At 47.3% G+C, this 12,310-nt stretch overlaps 1 protein-coding gene across 1 annotated transcript in view; it reads left to right on the forward strand.

Moving 5' to 3' along the window:
* Positions 1 to 12,310, forward strand: part of LOC306780382 (plexin-A1-like) — a 240,451-nt gene that overhangs the window by 141,855 nt on the left and 86,286 nt on the right. The window contains exon 9 of the mRNA XM_079272739.1: positions 5,346 to 5,460. Within this exon, the coding sequence (XP_079128865.1) occupies positions 5,346 to 5,460 (115 nt within the window). The remainder of the gene's footprint in view (positions 1 to 5,345; positions 5,461 to 12,310) is intronic.

Here is a 12,310-nt window from a genome sequence, read left to right on the forward strand (position 1 = left end):
CATTACTTCCTCCACTAATGTTTACATCATTTAAAATATCCTAAAATGAGAATATAATCCATTTCCCCCCCCCTCCTTCTTTCTTTCCTACTTTCTTTGGAAACCAGATGAACATATCTTCTCCTCAAGAAAATAAATGAAAAAAGGGAAAGTGGAGTCAACATATTTGGACAGAAAAGCAGCCAAACAGTACTCGTCTCCAAAAATGTCTTGTGTTCGTATGGTTTCCTGTGTGCATTTTTTTCAATGCATCTAATGAACCATGAATATTAAGAAAGTAGCCCAGCAATGCATGAAATCAACTATATGGACAAGGAACTGAATTTAGACTCTGGTTCCTCTGTGAAGAACACTTCCCGGGCCAAAACACAGTTTATAACTCAAAACCACAGATGATGTCCATGACCTTCAATTCCTGAATCACCAGCGTTACAAGAGGCTTGTGATAAGGAGTGTGAAGTGCACTTGTCCTGCTTTGGTTCCCTTTCATGCCACCGTCCTTCCCCCTAGACCCCCCGGCCCTCTTTTCCTCTTCTGCCTTCCCACCTTCCTCTTGTCTACCGATTACTTTCTCCTCTTCCATCCCTCTCTTTGCCGTCTCTCCCTCCCCCGACCCCTCTTTCCCCCTCTCCATCCCACTCCACCTCCCTTTTCTTGCCCCTCTCTTGTTCAAGCCCATTTATTGCCTGCTCTCAGCTCCTGGCCTTGAATATATGTACACAGTAATAGGCCGTTAATTAGCTCCAGCCTGTGTGGAGATCGTCATAATGGAGTGGGCTTGGAGAGAGAGCGCTCACCTGGGCCACTTGTCAGGGCCTCCAGGCCTTGTGCAGTGGCTTTGATTCATTTTGTGTGTGTGTGTGTGTGTGTGTGTGTGTGTGTAGTATTCTGTTTGTTCCCTGTGAGCTAGAGAGCGCACAGGATGTGTCAAAGTAAATGCACTATAGTGGATATTTATGCATATTTTTGTGGATGCACAAAGTGTATTTCTCATTTCTGTGCGTACGCGCGAGCATGTGTGTGTGTGTGTGTGTGTGTAGGTGTGCGCGTGTGTGCCTGTGTGCCTGTGTGTTTATGCTCTGCTCCCCTGATTAACCAGCCCACCGAGCCCTCCTCTCACTCGTGCACAAACAGGCGGGCTGCTGTATAAGCCTTTGATGTTGGCTCCGCTGGCCCCCACAGGACTCTGCAGGACTGTAAGACGACAGTGCAGTTATCACCGCAGCAGCTGTAACGTAAACCCACATATTATACACCCCCCAACCCCCCCGCGCTGTCACCTTTCGCCTCTGAATCTTTGACTCGACCCTGCAGGAAGCCATGCGCAGTGGGCCAGCGGCGTTCAGCGGCAGATAATGGAGTTCTCCTCGTGGGCGGGTGAAAGTGCAGCACGGTATCGACACTGATACACAAGCAGAGTAGCCCGGAGGCAAGCGCCGGCGGGTGGGGGGAGGGCTCTTGCGCAACTTCACACGGCCCCCGCTCGACCTGCTCAAAGGCGGATGCAGCACCTGCATCACCAGCCTCACACGCTCTCACGCAAACAGGTGCACGCACAGTCAGAAGGAGCACACACAGACGGCACAGCAAATACAGCTGCGAGCTAGTTACATACTGTGTTAGAAATTTGCATTTAAAAAAAAATATTTGAGGTTTGGAATAGTTTAATTGAGCATGCAGGAGGAGGAATAATGCATCTTTAAAGAGAGACAAATGGGAGCTGGAGGGGAAGAGCGGATCAAGGAAGAAAACTCCCGATCTGGTGAAAAGACGGCCGAGAAGGAGGCATGAGGAGGGAAAGAGAGACATAAAGCGGAGGATTGTGTTCATTGTGTCAGGAATAATGCGTCCCACTCAGCTAAAAGGTTAGCGCCGCAGCCTCGGGCCACCATGACCATTACAATATGAAAGGGCTCTGAAATCTATGCGGTGACGAGAGGCACTTATGGGAGGGGACCGGCCCACGCTCGGGGCCCCCCAGGCAGGGCTCTCACTTCCAGGCAGACCGTCCAGAGACCCATAGCTACGTTATATATATGCATGCTGGCAGCTTATCTTGTTGGAACCAGTTCAAGGGTCAACTTTTCTGTGTTCACGTGACAATTGGTTTGATTTTTGTGCCAAAAGTTGTGTTGGTTTCAATTGATCAATACGTGTGACCGGTTTTAATTAAACTGGAGGGTTGAGACTTACTGCTGTTGGACGGCGTAACAAGATGCAATCATAATGTATAATGACTCTAAGTCCCTGGTTGAGTGTCTTCATTTCTCATTTGCTTCCTGTTCTGTATAACTTAACGACGTATGCCTCATTTTATGGCCGCTCACTGTGGAGCTTTATTGGACAAAACACAAAGAGGACTATTTATAGATCACGCAGCACAGCCGGTCTCATAACACCAAGAACAACTTTATTTATGTAGCACTTCCAAAAAACAGAGTTTACAAAGTGCCAGCTCAGTAGATAACTACTGGATACTTCATTTGGATCGGCACTTCGGCCAGCGTTTAGATCCTTCCTCATTAGGAACACAACTGCATCTCTACCCGAAACTCCCTCCACATTGACCAGAACGAAACGAGCGCCGTCACGCACGTTCGCGCGGGGCCATTGCTCGCGTATCAGCAGCTTTGTTCCATCGATCCGGCCGCGCCAGGAACAAAAGCTCGGACAAGAGGAAAAGGCGTTTGACCCAGCTCTGTAGCAAAGGCCTTGTTAAATAGTAGGGGGGGGGTTATTGACTACATTGCAGCAACGCAGCCACTTACCCGAGCCAGCCGTCCAGGCATTGACAGCTCAACCGTGGGACAGGTCTCCACTGCCCAGGTGAGCCAGAGGAACGCTACCGTGGTCAACACTGGCGACGGCTTGCTTGTGTGTGTGTGTGTGTATACAGGTGCATCTCAGTCTATGTGTGTGATACTGCTGCACACACACACACACGGCTGTGAATGTGTGGGCAAATCGATGAACCCCGGGGTTAATAGTGAGGAGGAACTGGCTCACCAGCTCTACTAACAAACAGCAGACTGTTAGCATAACCTCAGTCCGCCTTGCTCCCCACGGAAATCCACCGGCATTGATTATAAACCTCCCACTGCAGTTCAGTGGAGTCTCAGCAGCTTATCGCTCAGCTATATGAAGCCGCTGTCACCCTGCCTCTCCAACACAGGCCATTGAGGAGTTAACCCTCTGAAATCTGAATAAACCCGGGGACAGAGGGACAAGGACACAACGCGGATTAGACTGAAATCCAATTGAAAGTCTTTCTGGAGGCAGGGCGGCATTGTGGGCTGAGCATTGTCCTTCAGTTTAGAGGACCACCCCCCCGTGATGGCTCATTAATGTGGTGCTTTTGCTCTCGACTTGTCAGAGAACACTTGTCAGTCAAACAGTGAAGGCGATTTATTTTTCTTTTGCTGTTAAAAAGTTTGAAATTTGTTATAGTTTCCAAGTTAACCCCGTTTAGCAGCTGATTAGAACAGGACAGTGTTTGTTAACTGGACATGTTTTTCACTGTTGGCAGCTTCTAACTTTTACATTACATGTTATTTTAAAGAGTGTAGTTTCTCAAAATTCTCAATTCATGGCTTTACCTTTAACAATAAAGAAATGCTTCAACATTTTGGGAAATATGCTTGCTTATAACAAATGGATCTTTTGAGCTTTAAAGGTGCTTATAGGTGCATTTTGTTTTAGCTTTTAACAGAGTCCGGCTAGCTGTTTTTTCTTTATGCTAAGCTAAGCTAACACCCTGCTGGCTGTATAGCTTCATCTTCCGTTTACAGCCATGAGAGTTGCATCGACCTCATCGAACTCGCGGAGAGAAAGAGAAGATTTCCCAAAATGACACAGCAAAGACCTTAAGTCTAATTTTTGCATTCGCTGTGCCGCGATATTAACGTGGAGCGCAGTCAGCAGTGCAAAGCAACATTTGCACATAAATGTGTGGAGCGCGAGCCGGACGGTGGATAAAGGAGTGTGTGTGGGTGGAGTTGTGGGAGGCCGGCTTGAGCACAGACAGTGACAGCACACAGAGGACTGACGTAAAATGTAATTAGAGCTCCCTGTTCTGGAGCCCGTGAAGTGAAGTTTAGTTCAGGAGTGGTGTACAGACTGAAAGAGAACGTACGGCTTGTTTTCTAAGAGCGACTGAAAAAAGACTTCTGTCAGCCGCTGTAATTATTGTTTATTTCACTTTTAACTTGTGGTCACCATTTTTGCAGAAAAACACGTTTTGTGAAAACATTCACCGCCCGACATCAAGTTGTTTTCTCTGCTCGCTAAGACTTTGAACAAAATGAATCAAGTTACGCTCCCACAGAACATGTTGGCGGGCAAATTCAGAAAAGAATGTGTGTGTACGATTGCTACAATTAATTCATTTCTTCACGAAAACCAAGCTTTGCTAAATTGAATCACGATTCAGTAACTGTTGATTTAACTTCCAATAGTAATTGTTGAGCAAAATCCTAAACTAACCTTTGTGTTTTTGCACAAACATCCCTCGTATTCCTGTTATTTTTTTTTTTTTTTCTCCGGTAGCCATGATAGCCTTGTGTTTGTGTGGTAATCCATGTTGCATATATTCCTTTTGCAGGGAATATATGCAAGACGAAAAAAAACAAGTGTTAAAAACGGGCTTATCTTGGTCTGCCAGCTTAGTTCCCTGTAAGCCTCCAAGCATGGAGAATAAGAAGAGAGAAGTGGATCGCTGAGGATTCTCTCTTGGCCTCGCTGACAGCTGGAATAAAGTCGTAAAGCCACGGCGACACTCGGCGTTCCAACGCGATTCCTGCAGATTTAGCCGCAACCATTTGATGTCGTGCGAGCGCGTCAATGCATGTCCACGCCACGTCTGTCAGTGTGTGATATGAGCTCAGCTCGTAGTAGCAGGCTTCTATCGCTGCGGTTTTTAGTTTCCAATTTGCTTCCAAGTGTTCACAAAAAATATTCCTGATAATGTCTTTCTTTGTTTCCTAAATGTTTACATTGACTTTTGTTTTAATTTGTTCAATATGGTGGACATTAAAGAACAATAATGTCCAACACATTTTTTTATTCCAGAGAGTAGCTACCTGTTAATCCTGCTGGCTAAACTGAATTTAAAAATGAAACTGAATTGAAAAATGAACTTGTCAGTGTCTGTTGTGGGCAAACTTGGTGACGCCATTTCAGCTCTAGCAGCAACACGCTTAAACTAGCATGTCTTCCCGAACAAAGAAGAAAGGAAGTGGAAAGTGGAGGAATGTAAATAAGATTTAAGCAGATTTCTTTCGGTGATTGTTCCTTCAACAAGAATCATTAACCCTCATTGCTTTCTCTCATGTTCTCACTCGCTCCAGGTGCCTGTCCTGCGTCAACGGGAACTTCCCCTGCCACTGGTGCAAATATCGCCACATGTGCACGCAGGACGCCAGCGACTGCTCCTTCCAGGAGGGACGAGTCAACACCTCGGAGGTGAGGGTGCACGCAAACACACACGAGCACCGACGTGCTCGCACAAACACTCCACACCCAGAGATTAAGAAGCGCCTGACATACGAAGCAACACACGATTGCCTTTTCGAGTGTTTAAAGCATGTGTGCACGCACACGAGCACGGAACAGTGCCAAGGGTGCAGCTGGGACCTGCGCACCATCTGAGTGTGTGTACGTGTGTGTGTGTGTGTGTGTGTGTGAATGAGTGCTGCTGTGAGTGGCCCAGCAGCAGCTGTTGTACTCCAAGCAGCTCTGGATTTATCTGCTTATAAACAGGTCGGGGTGAATGAGTATGCAAATGGAGGCGCACTCCACCGTCCCCAATGTTTCATCTGCACGAAAAAACCCTCATCTGTCCAGGAGCTGAGTCACTTCCGATTCTCACCGTCTCTCACGCAAACGCAGAAACTCCCGCCGACAATCACAAGTGAACTTCTGTGTCGTCAGGAAGTCGCACTTAAACACCTGACTACCTTCCCCTCAGCGTCGCCTCTATTCCAGGCAGAATGAACTCAAACTCAAGCAGTCACAGGTTCTCCCTCTCGCTCTCCTTCCCGGGAGGGAGGCGTGCATATGCACATGTTTATATGTAGATGTATGTGTCCCTGTGGCTGTATGGCTAGTTGGATGGATAATTTGGCATATAAAAAGGCATAGATATTATTCAATATAGTAACATATGACCATTGCCTTTAAGGGTCCATTCGCCACCTTTTTATGTGGATGTCCAATCAGTGTTAGTAAACGTAGTCCACTGACCCAATACTATCCTCAGATTGTGCAATATTGACAGAGACAGCTGAGTTCTGTTCGCAGTGTCTAAAAAATGCCTACATTTAAAATGCCTACATTTCTAGGCAGGGCCTACATGTTCCAGGGTGCATTGCGCCCGAGCTTCCGACGCCCTGAGGGTCCCCTTCAGCCATATCCTCTTGCGCGGCCAATGCAGCCTCGGCCTCGCTCCTCTACATTGCTTCGGCCGTATACTCTGCCTCAAATAAAAATACGAATGTATCCTCGTCCATAACATCCTCTGCGCTCATATTGTGGTACGCCATTTTCACTGTCAGAAACGAACCTATTTGCAATGCAAGCAGGGAGACAGTAGTTCTTCCCCGCATCCGACTCCATCACTGTCACCTCAAAGATATCGCTTATATGATGGGTATCTATCAAATATGACAGGGGAGTGAGGTAAATGTATTGTGATGTCTGTGAAAGTGTACTAATCTGGCAGCAATCTCAGGGCATTGTGTGTGTGTGTGTGTGTGTGTGTGTGTGTGCGTGTGTGTGTGTGTGAGAGGCTAACGTCTATCCTCATCTTGTTTGGAGAAACACACCAATTCAGCCTTTTTTGTTATTTCCTATTTTGCCTTCTGATCTGTCTTTTTTTGGTGCAGGCGTCGCCATGGTTACCAAGACATTATAAATGTCAGGGGGGGGGGGTGTTTTGCTGAATTTTGATCGACACACACACACACACACACACTCACACATATACCAGTGCCATCACCGCATCCTTACACAGACTACTGTGCAGAGGCTCTCGTGACGGATGCTCGTGTGCGTGATGTTTCTCTCCGTCATGGCACAGGTAGAATATTGTGAAGCAATGCATATGTGCTCTTGAGCCAACAGCGGTAGTTTTGTCATCACACATTTATCTCCTCATAGCCTCGGTTTTGTTCCAATTTGCCAGTTCGTAGCCCCTGCCGAAAGCAATATCGCCCACCTCCGCCGCCTGAAAAAGTTCCCCCCGTGTCATTAGCAGTAGGTTGCCACAGTGATTGAATTCACACTAGACTGGTTATCTTCCCAGAGGCATTTGTCATATTTCTTCACTTCATATCTGATACAAAACCGTAGCATCTGTGAATCCGTGCCACATCACAAAAAAATACACTTTTCTTCATCCTGTGTGTAAACTAAAAAAAAGAAAACGGTAATGCACGTTTTTCCCCCCCTCTTGAAGTGAATTTAATCCTTTGATGCCACTTCCTGGATATGTAAATATGTATATAAATCAGCTGTGTTGTGACAGCGGATAAACAGAGAGGCACATTAGGGGCGACCAGGCAGAAAATTGCCAGACTCGGAGAAACACTTGAGAAGGCCATGAACGGAAATGTGTATGAACTCGAACAAAAGACAGAAACAAACACCGGGACAAACAAACACGGAGACAAACAAATTTGCTCCGCGCCGACGAATCCCAGCGCTGGGCTGGTGGAGCCGACTGGACCGACGCACGGCCCGCGGGTTGGTTCAAATGACTTCATCCAGATTCAGGGAAATGGGAAAAATAAGACAATAATAAAAAAAAGCAACAGAAATAGTCGTAGAAAAAGAAAAGAGGTTTGTTTGCATTTATTTTTCTGTCTACAAGTCTGCATGCTCGTTCATTTGCTGATTGCCGTTCGCGCGCTTGTTAATTAAGTCGTTCATTCATCGTGCGTGGTGGCGCTTCTCACTCACAAAATGAGTTATTGCTGTACGTGAATGACAGCAGAGACCCAAAATGGCTGCCAAGTAACAACCGGGCTTTGACCGGAAGTGACTGCTACAACTTCATTAGTCCTCACCTGAGCTGCCCCCCATCACTCACTCATTTCACTGAGACTACTGAGTGAGCACAGTGGGAGTCCTGATGCTGAGGAGCTCAGGAACACACCACAGCGTCGTCTGGCACAGTTTGTTTTGCCCAAACAACGCAATGCAATTTCATCCGGCGAAACCCGCCCATGTGTCAGATCCGTGCAAGCGCACGCGACTGGTAGATTACTTTGCGACGTGAATGATGTATTCCCGCTGGTCCTGTGCACGCGTTTGCTTCGCTCCGATGTATTCATCGAGACCTGAGTGAAGTCACCCGAGTCCGTCAGAAGAAGTGCACATTAAGCGTCCGCGCTTGTTCCGCATCTGCCGTTCTGAAGCAGTTTATTTAACCATCGAGGCACTGACCTTTTCAATATGTGAAGCTGCAACTCATCAGCTCTGCGATCTTCTTTTTTTTTCTCTGCTCCCTTACCTAATATCCTTCTTTCCTTACCTCCCTTCCTCCTCTTCTCAGTCCTCCTCCCTTTCCTTCCCCCTTTCCCCCCCATTCATCCCTTATCTCGTGTTCCTCCCCTTCCTCCTCTTTTCCACTCTCCCCCCCTCTTCCCAGAAGCCTGACCTCCTTACGCTCTGTGCAGTACAGTAGGTCCATGATGCATTGCTGCTGCACAGGGGATTGAACCGGCGGCTTTGCAGCCGAGCCTCATTGATAATCATTGGCAGGCTACGTTGGGCTCCGGATGAACAGAAGGTGAATATAGATACGGGGGATCAGTGTTAGCCTTTCGCGCCGCTAATTAGCGGCTGAATCACCGTGATGGGTGAGTTGCTTAGATAGCCGTATCTTTCTGTCAAGTCACCGCGCTGCTGCAGGAATGCACGTGTGCTCCCGAGGTATCGCCGCTCACAGCAAGCCAAGCGCACCTTCGCCAGCCAGCCGTCTCCTGTCTGATCCCTAACCCAGTGAGCTCTCTCCTCTTGTTCGCCCACTCCCTCATTCCTTCAACAAGTCAATTAGCCGGAGCCTGACAACTCTCTCTCTTTGTCTCTCAGCTAAGGGTGTCACAGTTACATCTGTCTTTCCGTTGCCGCCGGATCACAGGCTGCTACGCGACTCCGAGTTGCCCGGCTCCGAGGCTCCGGGGACGGGGCTGGCACGGAGCAAGCTTCCCTTCTCCCTCTGGGTCTCTCTGGCTGAGGGGAGGGGGGGGGGGGGAGGGGGGGCTGATCGACACAGCTGTGTATGTGAGTTGGTGTGTGTGTGTGTGTGTGTGTGTTAATTATTCAAAGTGTATTAAAGCTTAAAGATGCATCTCCAGATGCCTCTCTGATCGCTGGCGTGTTTAATGGAGAGAGACAGATGAGATGAGAAGGGAGAGGTGGGAGCATCCCCAGTAAAACACAAGGGGAGGAGTGTGGCAGTGGCCTAGTTGTTCAGAGGAGAAGCAAGCTCGCAAATACAACCAGGGGCCTCATTTATGAAACTACAGCATGTGCACACTGCACTTAAAAGAAAAGATAAAATGCCGTCTGCAATCAACGGTCCACTTTCTATTATGCGGGTTTCGCTTCAACACATTTTTTAAGCCAGACTGTAATTTTGCACATCTGACCCTTTCAGATCCACAGTTGCCTCTGAAAGATGCTTCAGAATAACCCGAAAGCTTAAGTTTAATAAACAGAATGTAAATGAAGAGATCACTGGCTTGATGTGTTATTAACTGTTCTCTCGCTCCGGAGCAAGGCCAGAGGTCACCATACAATGCCTCTAATTAAGCTTGCGTCTAGGAGCTCATTTTTAATTGTCTCATTATTCTAGAAAGGCGGCAGATCGGACTGCGCATTTGTCCAAATGGCCAATTTGTCAACCAGCTTCAGATGGATTGAACGTGCTTTTTTTACTTAAATGAGACTTGGGGGAAATATTTTTTAAAAGTGTGACAGTAGAGACGATGGGGGAATACAGGAGGACTGAGGAAGACGACTGATGAAGGAAGAGGGAGGAAGATGAAGGCCGATAAGGATAAGAGAAAGACATCAGAGTTGGATGCAGCGACATTACCAGAAGGAGAGCGAGAGCGAGCGAGTGAGTGGATGAAAGCAGGAGTGGGAGGAGGACGCGGGAGATGCTTAACCATTCAGGAGATGAAAGGATACTTGAGGGGTCGTGACACTGCCCGTGCCTCGTGTCTACTCAGCGATTCCATGTCATTTGGTTCGCGCTATCTGCCCTACTGTCCGCCTTCGCTGGAAGCTCGGCAGCTGTTTCATTGCGCAGTGTGTTTGTCTTAGTGTTGCAGAACGTTTGTCTGCCGAGCATGAAAAGGAAACATTCAAATGTCACCGATGGTTAAAGTCACAGAGGACGCTGAGCCCCGTTTCATTCATACAGCCTCATTCATCGCCTTATTCCTGCTGCACATACACACAGCAGGGTAGATTTCACGTCTTTGTGCAACACGCCGCTTCAAGCATCGAGTGAGAACTCTCCACCACGACTTGCATCTCTGCCGTGTTTCTCAGTCCTAACGACGCGTTGTTTCTCGCCCGACCCCACTTCTCCCTCACGCTGCAGGCTTAATAAACTTCACTCCACCGTCTCCCCCACGTCCCCCCCCCCCCCCCCCCCCCGAAGGCACACGAGTAATCATATGTGGGAAATTAGTTTTGAAAGAGTTTTGATGGTGCTCTCTGTCTCAGTGGATACCTTAAATGGCCATCAGACTGTTGAACTGAGGCAGAGGGACCGGAGAATTAACTTGGGTATCACTGCTCTTCACTGCATTGTGCTATGCTAACAGGCTGGAATAACCCTTATTTTAACCCTAAATGCATTCATTAAAGACCGAATGTGTCGGGAAAAGGTTCTTTTTAAAGGGGCATTACACCAATATTACTCCGTAGATATGTCACACGCACTGCTCAGCCTGGTCTTGTTTTAGAATCCATCAATACTAAATTGCTGAAACACCCTTTTAATATTAATTATGTTGTAGTCCTGCTGGCACCAGTTGATTCCACCAGTATAGAAGCACATTAATGCAGTTCTGACCTTGATACTGCAGCTTCAAATACATGCTTCTCGGTAGATGATGCGTTCCACGATGTAAAGGCTGTTGAAACATTGTAGCGTTGTTATACATTATTCTGTGTCATTTTAACCGTGCTTATATAACGCTGGGTCTTGTTTGGATCCTGGTTTCAATATGATGACACTTGACTTCTGGCGTTTCGGATAAAAAGATTTTTGCCAAGAACTTTGCTAGAACACAATTGTAAAGCAATGACAAAGTAGTCTGAAAATGTCTGATTAAAGAATGTGTAAAGACCAGACGAAGCATTTGGGTTTGATTACACAATGACTGACTTGTCCAGGTAGAGTCAGTTTTGAGTGCATGATCCATACGATACAGGTGAAGACGGGGAATGCGACCGTTGTCCCCGCTCTCCACGGAAGCCTGTTTTGCTCCCTGCATCTTTGTTTGAGTGCAGAGCGTGAAAGGCACCAGCAGTCGTTTCTTAGATTCCCGTTTTGATTTCAAATGATGAGGATAAAACAATCGAGTTTCACTCAAGTTTTCAAAAGTAGCTAAAATTATTGTGTGACTTCCGATCGAGCTGTAATGAAGTCAAGGTGTTGTTTTTAACTCATGCATTTATTTAAATCTCAAGTTCACAACAGCGTGAACTCTCCTTCTGCGTTTTATCGTCACCGCATATTCCGCCTCGCTCCGTATCCCCCGTGGTAACCGGCTGAGAGGAGTGGGTGGACAAAGGCTTCTAACGCAGTTCAAAGTGTCTTCTATTGAACAGAAGAGCTCCTAGTGTGCTGCGATGGGGGGGGTTGCCTGCCTGCCCTCCTTCCACCTGAGACTACGACGGAGGAACTCGGGTCATTTGTGCAAAATGACCCAGGGGGGGGGGGATGAATCACGAATCCAGAATAAAACATGAAAAGGGTCTCGCAGAGAGAAGCGATCGCTTTCAAAAGTTTTCTCGGCCCCGGTGAATTTGCATGCTAGATATTGCGACGCCTTTTGTTGTGAAATCGGCTGCGTCGTGTCTTGCTTGAACTTTTCCGACCTAGGACCTTTGGGACCAGGAAGCTCTTTATTTTGTCCTTAGATTAATGGAGGAAATAAGCCCAAATACATGGAGGCAGATAACGGGGGAGTCGGTGCATTTATCATGGGCTTTTTTTCGACTGACCTTGAAAGGTTGGCTGATTCTGAGGCGGGTCACAGAGAGCTCTTATTATTCACTGGGTCATGGT

The sequence above is a fragment of the Melanostigma gelatinosum genome (assembly GCF_949748355.1).
Source record: "Melanostigma gelatinosum genome assembly, chromosome: 8".
Taxonomy (NCBI): Eukaryota; Metazoa; Chordata; class Actinopteri; order Perciformes; family Zoarcidae; genus Melanostigma; species Melanostigma gelatinosum.